Below are 16,539 nucleotides of genomic sequence, written 5' to 3'. Positions count from 1 at the left end.
TGCCCAAAAATCAACAGGAAATGTTCTGGAAAATTTCCCCATTATATTGACAATCTTCCGAGAACCTACCTACCCAATTTCATGGTTCAAAAGGGCTTAACAATTAGAAATTATTTTTTTAATGTTGTTAATGATTTTTTTTAAATATTTAATTTCTGATTATCTTAAAATTTGTACATTTATCATATTTTCATTATATTATATTCTTATATTTTTCTTAATTTTTTTCCTTCATTGATTGATTCTTCTTTCACTTTCATATTTTTTTATTAAATATGTTATTGTAAAAGGCAAGAAATCTTAAACGAAATTTAATCCAGCAATTAATTTGTTGTATGAAAGGGTGGAAAAGGACAAATCTCAAATGAAATTTAATTTATGGTATGAAATAGATTTATTTAGGGTGAAATCTGATGAAGTCAATTATAATTTATTTAAAATTTGTTTGACCTAATTTAGACATTTTTTTGTCAATTACCGATTTTTAATAGGTAAAGTATAAGAATAATTATCGAACTATGCAATTCATTCTATTTTGATCATTTAAAATTTTATTATCTCTTTATAACCCGCATATTGTTATAGGTGTATAATAATCACCTCTATAACAGGTAAAATCTGAATAAACAAATGGGGTTATTATGAAGAATGTTAACTGTATATAAAAATAACATAATATATTATAAATTAAAAAATAGGTCAAGCTAGGCTTAAGCCTTGAATGTTCAAATCAAGCTTGACGCATATTTTAAATAGGCTTTTTTTTCCAAGCCTATTTTTTAAGCTTAATATGTTTGCTTGAACCTCATAAATTTTAGACAAGTCTCCGAGCTTAACCAGGTTACCTAACCCTTGAAATGATCTACTCTAAAGGGAAGGACTCTCCTAATTCTCAATTAAACATTTCATTGAGACAAATCATGTTATGGCTGAAGGCTAAATTTTTTTATTAATTCTCATACTTTGCAAAAGTTGTGGATTTAATCATTGCTCTTTAACTTGATCATTTTTAGTCTTTTTGCTTTTTAAATTTTAAATTTTAGTCCTCACCAAACGATAAATGTTGAATTTATTAAGTTCTGCTATTTCCGAAACTTGATGCGCCAAACATATTATCATATGTGCAATGTGTTAGCTTGTTATTTTCACATATTACTCACTAAAATCTAACTAATAGATTAATAATTATCATTTATGTCAATATTGAAATTTCAAATTTCAAAAAGTATAGAGAATTAAAATGATTCAATTGAAGAATATAAATCTACAATTATACATATAGTACAAGACTAATAATTGAATTTAACTAATATTATTTGGGTCATAAAGAAAATTTTAAAATTTAAAAAGTACAGAATTAAATTCACAACTTCCATAAAATATAAAGACTAATAACAAAATATACCCTACAACCGATATATGCGTCATCAAGGAAGCTTTAAGTGTTTTCAAGGCATCTAGGTGGTATGAAAAAACAAATTTAATCATGGAAACAAATTACGATAAAACTATCCAAGTGACTTTACACTTCATGCTACTTATAACATAAAAATTTCATACATTATCAATAAATAATAACATAACACATTATCGTTAAATTAAATAAAAAAATATAAACTTATAAAAAAATACTAATAATGGTGATGATGTGTGTAGCCATAGCTTATCTAACTTTTGTAGTCCATGTGGGATCTTTATTATATATTTACTCTTAACCATTCAAAATATAAATATATGTACTAAAGAAAATGGAAAGCATAAACCATAATTGTAATGGCCAATTTTTTGCCCAAGCAAACAAGCAAAAAAATAAAATCCACATAACCAAATTCCAAGTCCATTTACAATATTAAACAGCCCAAAAATCAAAACTACCCAATTACAATAACTAAACCTACCCAAACCCAATACCCAAAACCAGCCCAAATTAGAACTACCCAAACCTAAGCAATTTTCAGCAAAGAAAAGTGGTGATGAACCCTAGCCGTCACCCTACCTTGGCCACCTACGCCACTACCAGTTGTCTGCCACCAGCACACCCACTTGCCTCCACCACTCTATACCTGCAAAAGAAGACAAAAAAAAAGGACAGCAAAGAAAAACACCAAAAAATAAAATTCCTTGTGCCAGGCGGGGGAATCGATTGTATTTTGGAGAGAAGAGATTGTATTAGAGGGGGTTGTATTACAGAGATTTTTTAGAGAAATCAAAAGGAGAAAACAAGTTCAAAAGGTGTTTGACCTTATTTTTATTTATTTATTTTTTTGATCTTCTTTCTATTCGTTCGTTTTATCTATTTTACAAATATTTTTAACAAAAAAAAAACTTGCAAAAAAATATAAAAAAGGGAAAGAGGGAAGGAACTTACCGGTGTTCAGTTTTCCAACATCGTGGACGACCAAGGAAGCCACCGCCGAAGATCGGTGGCCGAAAACCGAATGGATTCTTGAGTTCTAGGGTGCTTCTCATTAATTTTTGAAGGTTTTTGGGTCGTTTTAACCCCAAATCCGGGCTCTACTTGAGAAGAGAAGCGAAAAAAGGCCTCAGAAGATTTTCCGCCCATGTGGTGGGGCAAGCGCCGCCGTCGGTGGCCGGTGACCGGCGTGACGATTGATGGCCGGTCCCATGACCGGAGGAGGGGAAGGGTTGAGAGAGTTGAGAGCCTTCTCTCTATTTTGAAAAATGAAGGTAGGGTGGTAGGGTGATGTTTTAACTCTTTTTTTGTTGTTTTTATAATAATAAAACAAAATGGTATGAGGAAGTAGTTTTAATTAACAATAAAACAAAATAGTATGGGGAAGTAGTTTTAATTAACAATAAAACAAAATAGCATGGGGAGTGGTTTTGATTAATAATAAAACAAAGTAGCATGGGGGGAGTGGGATCAGCTTTTTTGCTTGGGACCATGCATGTTACCTTTAATTGGATAATTTACGCAATTGGTCCCCTCCTTTGTGCTAGCCTTCAATCGGGCCATATTTAAGTTTTTTATATTATTTTAAATTGGCCCTGAAATTGTGTGCTATTTCAATTTGCCCCTTTGCAAAGATTTTAAGATTTGGGGCATTTTAATTTTAGATCTCGGACATTTATACATAATTAATTTTAGCCCAAATTCTTTCAATAATTTGTTTTACTTGTAAGTTATCTCTTGGATTTTGTTTCTTCTCTCAATTAAGTTTCAGTTATTCTTTTAGAATAAACATGTTTCTACATATTATTTTGATTTCATACATTTGTAATTATTATTTTCTCTTTTCTTTTTTTTTTTCACGTGCATACTGTTTATATGAAATACCTTTATATTATTATTACTACTATATGTATATATTTATAATATTACTAATAGTTTATTTTTACATTATTATGTATATACCATGTAAATATTTTAATATTATATTATGTATACATTTATATATATATATATATATATATATCTTTTAATATTGTATTTTATTGTTTTGCATATGCCCTAATATTATATCGTTTATATATTTTTTTATTTCCCATATTATCTTACTTTATATATTTTTAACTATATCATGTATATGCTACTACTATATATCCTTTTATGTAGTATTATTAATAGTTGTTTCTAATATTATGATTATTTCTAATATGTATATATTATGTATTTACCTTCAATATTATATATCGTATATTTCTAATACTATTACGTTATTACTACTATTATATTATTATTATATTTTTACCCATTACTCTTTAAATACACTTATTTTACATTTTACTCTTCACTCACTATATATATTGTTTACTTATCTATATATTCACATACATATATATAATTTCACACATCATTCCAAAATTTTTACTTGTATTATTACTATTAATATTATTATTATCTTCACTATACTATCATTCTTTAGTCTTACATAATGATTGTTTATTTATTACTAGTTTTTTTTAATCTCGAATATTTCCTAGCTTATTCGTTATTATCTTTTTATTCGTTTTATTCATTTATTTGTTACCTCGAAATAAGATTTTTTGCAAATAAGGCAATGCTTAATGTTTGAAAATTTCGAGAAAGCAGTACCCTAACTTATTCAGTTGCCACTTTTCTCGTTGAATTCGAATAATTAAGTACTCTTCTAAGTTTTTTTAGAGGTTTTTTAAATGCAAGCCACTATCTTGGAATTTCAAAGCAATATGTCCTAACTTATTGGATATAGCGTTTTGCTATTTCGAGATAGGAATTTCAAAAAAGGGACAACTTAATGTCAATACTTTGACACTAGTGAATCCCAATTTTCAAAGTTAAAATATTTTAAAGAGACATCTTAATTTTTTTTTCTTTCGACATTAAAGACATTTGATAATCAATTAGGTACCAATTTTTGGGCGTTATGAGGGTGCTAATCCTTCCTCGTACGTAACCGACTCCCGAACCCGTTCTTTTATTTCGTGGACCAAAACTGATGATCTTAAAACAAAATGTTTTAAAGGTGATCCAATCACACCTAAAAAGATTGGTGGCGACTCCCGTTTTCGTTTTTAAAATAGATTCTCATTTTCCAAAACTCGATTTGAAAATGGTTTCGACAATAGTAGAATTAAAACTCTAAAAACTTAAATTTATTTGATAAAAACTAGATACCAAATACATAAACACAACTATAGAAATAAAAACCCAAAAATAATATCCTAAAGGGAAATTAATTATTAATTTTCTTAAATAAATTAACAAGGATGACGACACATGCAAGTATCATTAGGAGTTTTGATAGTGTAGCAAAATCCATGAGCGTCTTGTCCCAACTTGGCCCTACATCCATTGAAGCATTCATTTATTTCACACCCTCCACTGTGCCCAAACACATCACAACTCCCTATTGCATTTGCCATCTTTAACTCAGTGCCTGTGCCCAAAAAAATTTACATAAATTAGTAACTTAAATATAGTTTAAAAGAAAGTAAGGGTTGCTTCATAAAAAACATAAATGTCTAATTAAGGATAAAGGGAGTGACTTCAAAAATGTTAGAATTTAAAGGTATAAGTTAATACAAGGGTGAAATTGACACAAATTAGTAACTTATATATAGTTAAAAAATAAGGGTTGCTTTAAAAAAACATAAATATATTCATAAATCTTAAAACTTAATATATGGTAAAATTATAGTTTGATCCCAAAATGTTGGAATTTTAATTTAATACTTTTGAAAATCATAAAGATATAAGTCAATGCAAAAGTGAAACTGTATTTCATCTCTCATAAAAATCTAAAACTTAATCTCAGCCTAATAACATTTTCGGCTTCGAATAGAATAATATTCAGAGTTGAAACATAAAATTAAGAAGAAGAATAAGAAAAGAAAAGATTACCAGCAGAAATGAAGAGAAGAACAAGCAAAATGGCAGAAAATGGAAGTGTTTTCATTGTGTGTGTGTGTGTGTTTTAATGAGTGGAATTTGAGAGAAAATGATAAGTGAGAGAGATGAGTAATTTTGTGCTTGAGTGATGCTGGTATTTATAGTGAAAAACTGATGATTTTCTTTGTAATTTTCTTTGGGAAAAGTACTGTGTAAATACTAAATATTTTTATTTATTTCCTAATTTAATAATTATTTTTGGAAGTTGTTTTCAAAAAAGGATGGAAATTGAGGGAAGAATTTTCTCAAGTGAAAGCTTGGCCAAAAATCAACGCTGATGTTATATTATTTAAAACAAGTTTTTTATTATTTTAAGGAAATGTTTTGGAAATTTTCCCTATTATTTTGACAATCTTCCAAGAACCTACCTACCAATTTCACGGTTCAAAAGGGCTTAATTTTTTATGTTGTTAATGATTTTTTTTAAATATTTCATTTCTAATTATCTTAAAATTGTACATTTATCATATTTTCATTATATTATATTCTTACATTTTCTTAACTTTTTCCTTCATTGATTGATTCTTCTTTCACTTTCATATTTTCTTAATTAAATATGTTATTGTAAATGGCAAGAAATCTTAAACGAAATTTAATCCAGTAATTAATTTGTTGTGTGAAAGGGTGGAAAAATCTCTAAGGAACTTTAATTGAGTATTTAATTTATGGTATGAAATAGTTTTATTTAGGGTCAAATCTGATCAAGTCAATTATAATTTATTTAAAATTTGTCTGGATCTTGATCTAGTTTAGATTTTTTTTTATTTTGTAGAAAGGATTTACAATGTCATTATCGACTTTTAATGGGTAAAGCATAAGAATAATTACTGAACTATGCAATTCATTTTATTTTCATCATCTAAAATTTTATTTTCTTGATTTAGTTATTTAACTTCTTAAAATTAAATATTTTAGTCACTCGTGTGAGACGAAAAGCTTATGTGAGCTTTTTTTATTAGCTTAATAATAAATTTAACCCTCCAATATTTATGCATTTTATCAATTTAATTTTAAATTTAAAAAATTCAACAAATTACATCAATAAACAATTAGACCCTCTCTTGCTTTTGACAATACACCCCCCTCAGCCATCTCATCTACATATGAAAAAACTAGATTTATGATCAGATTGATAAAATGTATAAATATTGAAGAACTAAATTAGCTATTATATCAATAATAATAATAACCTACATCAGCTTTTCATCCTTTTAACTAATGAAGAGTGACAAAAATATTTAATTTTGAAAAACAAAGTGATTAATTGAAAATTTCATAGCTCAGTGATCAAAATAAAATGAAGTGCATAGTTGAGTGACTACTCTCGTACTTTACCCATTTTTAATATAAGTCAATAGTCTACGTTATTCGTTTACTTCAATTCAGCGTAACCGCATAAGTCCACCCATAAACGTACTTCGTTATTTAATAAGTACTATCGTATGAACAAGAAACTAAGTGGAGAAAATTGAAATTAAAATATAGTTGACTTGCTGACCCTTTGATTTTCTTCTTAACATGAATGTATTTAAGTAGTTGTCATTTTGTAAGACCATAATGAAAATGCAATTTTTGTTTTTTCTTTTGAATAAATATAGTATTTATATTTTGTACTTGTTTAAGATAGATAGGCTTAGTCTCGATAGAGCCCCAAGACTGTACTTTTTTTCAAAACAAGACTCTTAGAAATTTCATAAACCAAAATTAAAAATGAAGTGAAATTGACTCATGAGTTGGATCAATATCCATACTTTTTTTCTACAAAAAATAGAAATTAAAACATATATAATATAATAATATCATACTTAAAATCCAATCCAAAAACAAAAAAGGTTTACTATTACAAAGTACATTCACAAATACAAACCATTGCTTCAAACATATATCCCATGCTTAACATATGCACTGAACATAATTATGCATGATAAGACTTCTAAAATTAAATAAAATTTAAATTTTATTAATTTAGTATTATATGAATCATATTACAAGCTTGATCTTAGGCATGTTAGTTTCCTTCTTCCTTCATTTCCATCCTCACGATCAAATAAAATCGGACTCATGTTAGTCCATTTAATATATATATGTTAGCGAACATTTATCAAGTTTATAAACATATATAGATTATATCTCAAATCATATAGACTACACCCACAGCAGTTGTTTGTTGCTATCATGGGAACTTCATTGCAATTTAAAATATTAACATTTTCATGTCCTTCAAGTTCTAAGGCAGTCACAAGACAGGGAACTAACTCTACCACTGAAGAAAATGGGAGTGGGAAAAAAATGTCAATAGTCGTAGAGAAGAACCATGAATCCGGTATCGGTTATCTACTAGAATTCTCCTAAGTGTATAAATATTCGCACCACCGAATGAATCTAGCATGTTTTTTGATACTAGCACTTAGTTATTCAAGGAAAACAAAACATGGCAATGGTCTCAAATCTCAATGAATCGATTAAGTCAAATAAAAATCCTGTCTAAATTCGTACACCCAATGGTGTGATTTACAGGTTAATACTATTACATATTGAAGAGGGTATATTTTGAATTCGGGCCTCTGACTGTAATGCTTAAAATGTATGCAAGAACGATGCAAGACGGAAGTATTAAGACATCGAACAACCAAACTGGAGATGATGCAGAATGCATACCATTCAAAGAAAAGAAATAAAAACCAACCTCAGATTTTTCATGTTCTGTGGCGCAATCTTCAGTCACCCAGTTTCAATGTCATTTGCTTCAAAATCTGCAAAAGCTTGCTCTCGAGTTACTTGAGAATACATTAAAGGGGAAACTTTGTTATCAAACAGTCTTCACTTTAAACGTTTGAGCTTCTTTGCTGCATCTGTGATGCTCTGGCTTATCTCGGGATGTTCGGACTTAAGCAATTTATCAAGTTTAAGGGCAGCATCAGGTATGCAATCCTCCTCAATGCGAGACTCCGAACAAAGACCAAAAAGTACTAGGTTGACCTCTCCCTCCAGTTGAATGCAAAATAAGTGGCTAAAAACCTGAATGATGAGCATAACATAACCAAATTGCAATCAGATTTGCATGGTTCGATGCTACATAAACGTCGTAAGCATGGAGAACGAAAAATTAGTTAATGCCAAGAACTACTGTAAGCTTTCTAAATTCTTAAATCCACATAACAAGTTCCCAATGGTTAAACCAATCAACGAAGTTAAATTTATCAAAATAAATAGTAGCATCAGACTACATGGGATGCAGTAAATATTCCTAGGAGGGTCATATCCTTGAATCCATGTAAAGATAAAGGTCGGACATGGGTACTTAAGGAAAAAAGAGTTGGATCAACATAGAAATAAATAGTAAATAGAAGCTTTTAAATATATTTACATTAGATTTATAGAGAGAGTATAGAACCATGAAACAAGATATGAACTTTGATTAGCGAGTATTTATGTTCTTAATGTCACCTCTTTCATCCTTGAGACAACTGCATCCTTGATGGCAGGAGACCTTGAGACCAAATTAATAACAAAGAGACCTTGCTCGGAAAGAGTATCTTTTACGTTTTGAAGAAAAGACTCTTCCACAAAATCAGCAGCAGGACATCTCAGTCCAGAGCTATAAAGACAATACAACAGAGTTGATTAAAAAATGTATTTAAAAACTTTCCGCTTTGCAACAACAATTGTTGTAGCCGTTAATAGAGCAATTCACCTTGAGTCTGAAGAGTCCACATCAACAATAATTATGTCAATAGCGGTACTTCTGCTTTCAGCATCTGAAAGTTTGCAACTTCCATTGGAAGAAAGGAGCACTTCATTGCCAGCTGCATATAAGTTTCTGTAGTCCCGGACAAACTGGATGCCATCGGCAATATGTACCTAAAAAGTTGGAAGGCGTAAAATTTTTGAAGCTCTATTTAAAATATATATTATATCTGTCATCTTACAATTCTTTTACAAATGCATTCTTGAAAAGGTGAAACAGATAAATTTCCTACTATATTCATTCTATCTTTTCCACCTTTTATTATTATACTTAAGACATCGAAAATACTTCCTATACGGCTGACATCTTGATAATAACATAAATATTCGTGTGTAGTTAGACAATTGACCTAAGAGGGTTTAAGAAAAAGTTCATAAGAAACTTTCAGGTAAGGCTTGATAATATTCAGGGCCTCACAGGTTTCCTAATTAGACCAAACAATCCAGCCTCTAATGACAATAATTGGAAGGTTTGGCATCATTGACTATAAACGCCTATGAAGGTCAAATTATGAATCAAGAATATTTCCCAAGGTGAGTTATACTGAAGCCAGGTTTAAGGATGAAACAAAAACAATTTGATAATTATTGGAAACAAGCTATTCAGTGACAATGGTACTAATTTTTCAGGAAAGGATTAATCACTTCAAACTAAAAATGCACTGAGATACAGTCAGTTACCTTCATCCGTTTATCTTCAGTAAAACCAAAATAGTCTCTTGCAAGGTTAAGCATAACAGGATCTAGCTCCACTGCCTGTGCATAAAAATTCCATTGCACTATTTCCATCAAGTGAAGTCAACTTCAAAATCAATCAGAAGATTCAATAAAATTTTTAACAAAGCAATTCCTTTTGAAAGACAGTTTATCATATCTTTGACAGGGTAATGTAAGAATTACCTCAATTTGCATAGATTGCATACATCCATGAAGAAACATAGGAAGTAAGCCCGCACCAAGACCTATCACAACTGCTTTAACCTGAGAAAGATGACTTCTAACATGAGCAGTGGTGCAGTGCATCAAAGAAAATAAGCATCAACGATTTGAAACAAGACAAACATTATGCTACAAAGATTAGACCTCCAAATCAGAAAGTTGGCTAAAGTAGGTCTATGCCCAATACACAACAATCACATCCAATGACCACCAAATATACTTAAAACTGGCAACCATAAATTTTCAACATCCGATGAAGACAAGCAAAACAGCAATTACAGATATCTAAATAGGTGGGAGGACAAAAATCTACCAAATATTCCACAAAGAAAAGAGAATGAGCGTTACCCTATTCCCTGATGATGCCACACTTTCCAAATAGGATGAAATCAGAGAAAACCCAGAAATGATCGCTGTATGATAAGAACTGGCCAAATATCCATGATACACCTTCATTTTGCTGCTTGATTCTACATATCATGTAAAACAACATCAGAATGACAACCAAGTAGTGGAAAGGTGACGGATTCAGCATTCTAACAATTTAAAAGTTAAGAAAAGTCTTGTAGATGGAAGGTAATTTCAGTACTTTGAATACAAAATGTTGCTCAAAAACATGATAGAAGTGGCTCTGCTTTTATAAACAGTGACTAATAAAAAACACAAAGACACAACTCAGAATTTTGCTCATTCAATGATTTCTGTCCAATTTTCTTGAAAATAGCACCATATTTCCCCCCTTTACCAATAATAATACACCAAAAGAAACAATAGTTCATTCAATGCACAGGAATCAAATAAAATGAAGCATACGAAAGGAAAACTGCCCAACACCATAGGTCTAAGACATCAATAGGAGAGTAGAAATTCATAAGAAATGAGTCTGCAAGACCATTGTCTTCCAAGACAGTAGATTATTTCTCAAAAAACACATCCATCCAACTTGGTAACAAAGTCAACCAAAGTTTAGGAATCACCCAAAAACCACCAAAGAACAAAAAAACAATGAGCTAGACATGACCAAATGAACAGTGAAATAGCAAACGATCAACTGTTTGACAGCCTAGCATATAAGCACAAATTCACTACTTGTTTTTTTCACCGTCAGGACACTATGGTCCAAGGAACTGTTTTACCTCCACTACTGAAAACTTCATACACAGAAATCATATTAAAAACTTGTTGGAACAAATATCTAACAGTCCAACATGACTTCGCATTCCAATGCACAATTTCAGATTACAGAAACAGTAGCAGAAAGGCATTCCCAGAAACTAATTCCTAGTTCTGCATCTTGGTCTTATCTCTTAAAGAAAGTAATTAAAAAAAACAGTATGGTCTAAAAGAATAGTTTCATGGGAATCCACATGTCAATGTGAAAGAAGTTTTACAACTCAAACAAACTCATCCAACATTATATAAGAGTTATTCTACCCAAAATTTTCAAAGAAAACATATTACCATTATTTCTTTTGAGGGCTCCTCTTCGTTTGGATTTGGAAGATGAACTGGCTTTCTTCATCTCTGTTCCATAAACACTTTTGTCAAACAACCCATCCCTAGTTAGCAAAGCTTCAGACTGTACCAGGCCCTCAGTTCTTTCAAAGATAAGGCGGCGGAAGGGTAAAGAGTGACTGACATCATCATCAGTATTTTCATAAACAACATCTTCAATAACAACGGGACCAGTTAAAGAAGATGATCCCTGTACAAAATAAAAGTAAACAATTCAATTAATAAGAAGGCACCAACCAAGCAACACATTTTGAAAAAGAATACATGTTATGCACAACATTGCAAATGGCTTAGCAGCCAAGGTAGAAAATTTAGAATTATAAATAGAGACAAGAGAACCACCCACTAAAACACTATTAATTATTTTATCACATACTTGACATGATGGTTCCATTTAATATTTTGTAAAACTACAACACAACGATTAAGCAAGGGAAATGACTAATCACTACAGACTCAGAGCAAGTGACACTAAATGACAAGATACAATGCAACATTTATGAATTAGGACAATAAAGCCCTTTGATGCACTTTGATATCCCTATGCAAACTCTATATGAATATAAAACCATCTTAACAAGTGAAATTTTTTAGAGTGATTTATGCTCTACCAAGCCCTCAAATCCAAGTTTCAAAGCTTTTAAGTGGTCAAGGAAGGGGATTAGCACGTATGGAAGCTATAACATTGGAAATAACTCAATTCAGTACTTTAATCTACAGCTCCAAATATGGTTTATTCATATGCTGCTTTGCACTTCAAATAACAACAAGAGCAACAAGGAAATACACCAAAGATGTTAAAGAAAGGACTATTATGCAATCTATCTAATCCAGTAAGAACATTGGATAACACTTATACCAGAATTCAGATAATCACCAAGACTTTGCCCTTTTATATAACAATGAAGAAAGTAGATAATAACAAAAACTCTCGTAGATGGTGCTGAAAATGCCACAAACACATTGTAATAGAAATAACACTGTAAAATCACTAAACCTGGTAAACAACGCTTCGCTGCTTGATTCCATCACTTGCTGTCATAAACCTGGTTCAGGAAGACAACAAAAATCCCTCACAGAATGAATAAAGAGCAGTGAAGCATAAAAAATTGCCACAAGGTAAATTAATAGGCAAACAAAATTTAGCATCCATTGCAATAAAACATAAACTGGGTAATAGCTAATGGGAAATGTTATGAAGTGAACATGAACATACGGAATTTGATTTCCTTTATCATTATCAGCAGGTGCCAATGGTTTCACCAGAGGAGACAAATCCTTCTGAAAGGGATAGCAATATCATCTAAAGATATTAGTAACCAATAATGGAGGTTGACAACAGAAGCTATATCTCTGTAGCATACCTGAATATCTTCCATATCAGCATTAGCATGGCTGGCCTCTAATAGAACCTTCATTCATTATACAAAATTTAGCTTAGATACTTCCATTGGACAATGAGTCTCCTAAAAGCTGACCTTGAACCACGTATTAAATTGTTCTAAGAAAACTACCATTATTAGACGAGCAGCCTTTGAGCTTTCAACCACCTGCCATTGTCCTTCTTCTGAAGAGAAGAGCCACTCATGAGACCGAGTCTGAAATCTAAGATTGAGTTACATATTTCGAACAGAATAATATACTTGGCCCAAATTGGGTACGCATGTTAATATGGTAAAACATATTCCAAGAAACACAAGTGCAATATTGAAAAGGTCCAACTCCTTTAGCTTTTTTCTGCATACATGTTTATGGGTGCCTGGAAGAAAAGATATGCTGACTGCCTTTTATATTCAATAATACAACAATATTTTCCATTTCCCAGGCAAACATAGAAGAAGAAAGAAAAGTGGAAGGCCCTTAATATGTGAATTTTATGTTGTATTTATTATTATGGATTCTATCCACAACTTCCCTATACTCTAATTTCTCATGTTAGCAAGTATTTACAAGTCAAAATCATACCTTAGGAACAATAAAGACACCACAGTGAAAAGAGAATGCCCCAGACTGTTGTTTAGCATCAAGCAATACAGCTTTGTAACAAAAGTGTGAGACCCCTTGTTCACCCAGAGTAAGCAGAACTCTACGACCAGGGCTAAGTTTTTGCAGATCCCCCTTAGCTCCAAGTTGCAGATCTTCAAGAGAATATAGTACATCAGAGCCACTCAAGTATTCTCCACGTATTTGATTCTCACTTTCAAGGGCTTCAAGAAGACCAGAAGCCTAAAAACAGATTCATAGATTTATATCAAAACCTTTAAAGGGACTTGGGCTCCAAGATTTTACAATGGAGATTGCATTGGTAACGAAATATTATAATGAGGAAATTTATTTGCCTATTTCCATTTTAGTTAAACATGAAAGAAGCCATTACAGGAAGCACGATCATTATTACATTTCAATAGTTGACTACTGCAATTTTACTCAATTTATGTTACAAAATGCTTTTATTAAAATAATAATAATAATAACTAGACCCTGAGTACCTGATTTGGATTGCAAGCAAGGGAAGAATGATCGAAAGATGAAATGATCTGGTGAAGTTCATTGGAACTTTCCTTCTCAGCAACCACCATAAAAGTTTGAAGATCCGGCTTAGTAGATGGTTTCTGAGGTATAGCATAAAGGCAAACATTCCAGCCAAATCTGAACTTTGGAAAAAGCAAACCTAAAATTATAAAAAGCAACATGTACCTTAGCAAAGCCAGTAATTGATTAAAAAAATGTAGGACAAATATAACTAAATAATAATAATAATTAAGCAGGTAAATGAATGGTTAATATCCATCTCCACAACAAGACAACTTTTACTTCTATCTCTTCAATATAAGCAAAAAATTTCTTTTTGTATTAAGGTCAAAGTACCTAGAACATGGGATTCTGCCAAGGTAAGACAAATGAACTTTCCCCTGGACTTCAAAACTCTTTTGACCTGGATAAATGCAACTCTTATGAATCCAACAAAAAATTTGAACCCACCATGACAATTATAGTATGTTATATGAAATAAGCTGAATCAGAACTCCACAACACCTCTGACAAATATTTAGTCCCTAGCTGAGGGCCAAGTTCTGGCTCCATCAAAGCATCCAATCCACCTTTGTCGAGAACAACATTGAAAGTGTCATCTGGGAACTGGTAAACATAGTAATATCAGGTAAATGGGATGTTAAAGGAAACCATTAAATTATGGAACTAGGACATTTAAAAAAAAATTACTCCGTTCATTAAGAAGCATCATAAGCACTAAGGCAATAGGTTGACAAAGCACTAAGGCAATAGGTTGACAGACATCAGTCCATCTGACTCAAAACTTTCCATCACAAGAGACAATATTGTTATGGGAATTCAGACTTCAATAAATGTTATAAATAACAGTAATGCAGTAGTATTCCAGCTGATATCATGTAAGATGAAAACCATAAAGTTCTAAATAATCTCTAATCATCCCTGTTCTAGATGCACAATATAACTCAAGAGTTTAAAACGGCATATAAATTCTTAATTTGATGGATATTTAGTATATACCATTGAACGTGCCCAATGCACCTTTATAAGTTAAGTTTCAGCTAAGAAATGCTACTCCCTGTTTGAGCACCCCAAAGGGAGAAACTTCCATAACATTAAAACTTAGTAGCAAACAAATTCAAACAAATTAAACAAGTAAAACAACCCAAGTTAAGAAAATAAGAAAAAACCTGCATTTGGGTCATGTCCATAACCCGCCAACGCATGTTGGGTCGGTCCCTTACATTACGTCGAAGCATGCCGGAGATGACAACTTTGGAAAAATCGATATTGGTTATATCACCAAATCCGGCGTCGTATAAATGCTCCGATAATCGGGAGTTGCCACAACCAGGCACCAATATTTGCAACGAAGAAGAAGGAGAAAGGGAAGAGGGTGATGGGTGTTGTTGAATACGAGGGAGAAGTGAGTCACGAAGCTGAGGCCACTCAGCGTACCACTCGAACGAGTCATCACTGCCACGGATGGTAAAGAAGCTATCCCAGTTTTCTTTGCTGGTGAAGTCTCCGAGTGTATTGAGAAGATCGTCTTTTGAGGCTGATGGTTGCTGCTTTTGGTTTTTCTTCTTCCCCATTTTTGTCCTTCAACGTTTTGCTTAGGGTTTAATTTACAAGGGTTTTTGTTTCTGAAGTTTATAGTTTCTTCATTTTTCCCTTCCTTTTCATTTTTTGTTTAGATGCATGAACCGGCTTGGTCGATTTTTTAATTGAGAAAAAATTAAGATTAAAATAATAACTAAAGATAAAAAAGTAAAAATAATCCTCTTTTGGAAAAAACCTTAAAAGTAAAACTATCAAAATTCTAAAGTTTTCATAACCGGATAAATGGTCAAATTAATTAGATCATTAAATCTTATTTTGATTGGTTCAATCAATTCATCTAATTTAATTAAATAAATTGTTAAAAAAATTAAAAATAAAGTAAATTGATTCAACTAATTTTACAGTCGATTCAACCATTCTGACTGGTTAATTTGATCAATTCACGGATTAAACAATCTAACCCTTTCTTCTGATTGGTACCTTTGGTCCTGATCCAATTGACTTGTTCGATACAATTCTAAAAAAGTGAAAAATCAAAATTTTAATTATTTTTATGATTAAAAATCAAAGTATAGTAAAAACCTAATTTTTGAGTTTTTTTTAATTTCTAGCTTTTAGTTTTATTAGTTAAGATCAATTTTATTTGGGGAAAATGTCAATTTCACTAAATTATTAATAAATTTATTTTTTATTTAATTAATTTAAAATTTTAAAATTGATTGTTAAACTATCCAAAATATTTCATTTAAATATTTAATAGATGATTGATGTGGTCACAATAAGTATTAGATATGGCTGACTATGACGATTGCTTGCAGCCCTTTTAATTAGGTCAGTTGTGGCATTTTCTCTCTCAATCATCTATGATTAAG

General features: G+C 31.2%; 1 protein-coding gene and 1 long non-coding RNA gene across 2 annotated transcripts; both read right to left on the bottom strand.

Annotated features, from left to right (window-relative positions):
• Positions 1-4,574: 4,574 nt before the first annotated feature.
• LOC128290667 (uncharacterized) lies at positions 4,575-5,615 on the bottom strand. Its single transcript, XR_008280454.1, has 2 exons — positions 5,345-5,615; positions 4,575-4,880 (listed from the first exon to the last, which is right to left on the bottom strand). It is a non-coding gene; the product is annotated as an uncharacterized LOC128290667 (long non-coding RNA).
• A 2,215-nt stretch (positions 5,616-7,830) lies between these two features.
• Positions 7,831-15,827, bottom strand: LOC108476365 (uncharacterized). Its single transcript, XM_017778563.2, has 16 exons — positions 15,295-15,827; positions 14,630-14,731; positions 14,462-14,528; positions 14,083-14,264; positions 13,559-13,819; positions 13,108-13,191; positions 12,958-13,005; positions 12,810-12,874; positions 12,591-12,639; positions 11,540-11,783; positions 10,427-10,548; positions 10,040-10,120; positions 9,821-9,895; positions 9,087-9,253; positions 8,840-8,990; positions 7,831-8,410 (listed from the first exon to the last, which is right to left on the bottom strand). The coding sequence occupies exons 1-16, from the start codon at positions 15,697-15,699 to the stop codon at positions 8,213-8,215; spliced, it is 2,301 nt and encodes a 766-aa protein (XP_017634052.1). The 5' UTR covers positions 15,700-15,827; the 3' UTR covers positions 7,831-8,212.
• Positions 15,828-16,539: the final 712 nt, after the last annotated feature.

Source organism: Gossypium arboreum, chromosome 3 (genome assembly GCF_025698485.1).
Source record: "Gossypium arboreum isolate Shixiya-1 chromosome 3, ASM2569848v2, whole genome shotgun sequence".
NCBI classification, from domain to species: Eukaryota; Viridiplantae; Streptophyta; class Magnoliopsida; order Malvales; family Malvaceae; genus Gossypium; species Gossypium arboreum.
The sequence above is the reverse complement of the archived record's forward strand: the minus strand, read 5'-3'. Positions and strand labels throughout refer to the sequence as shown.

Coding starts and splice junctions, on each gene's coding strand:
- LOC108476365 (XM_017778563.2), bottom strand. CDS start 15,699: ATGGGGAAGAAGAAAAACCAAAAGCAGCAACCATCAGCCTCAAAAGAC. Junction 11,784..12,590: donor AGCGAAGCGTTGTTTACCAG/GTTTAGTGATTT, acceptor TATTTTGTACAG/GGATCATCTTCTTTAACTGG. Junction 10,549..11,539: donor AGCCCTCAAAAGAAATAATG/GTAATATGTTTT, acceptor CATGATATGTAG/AATCAAGCAGCAAAATGAAG.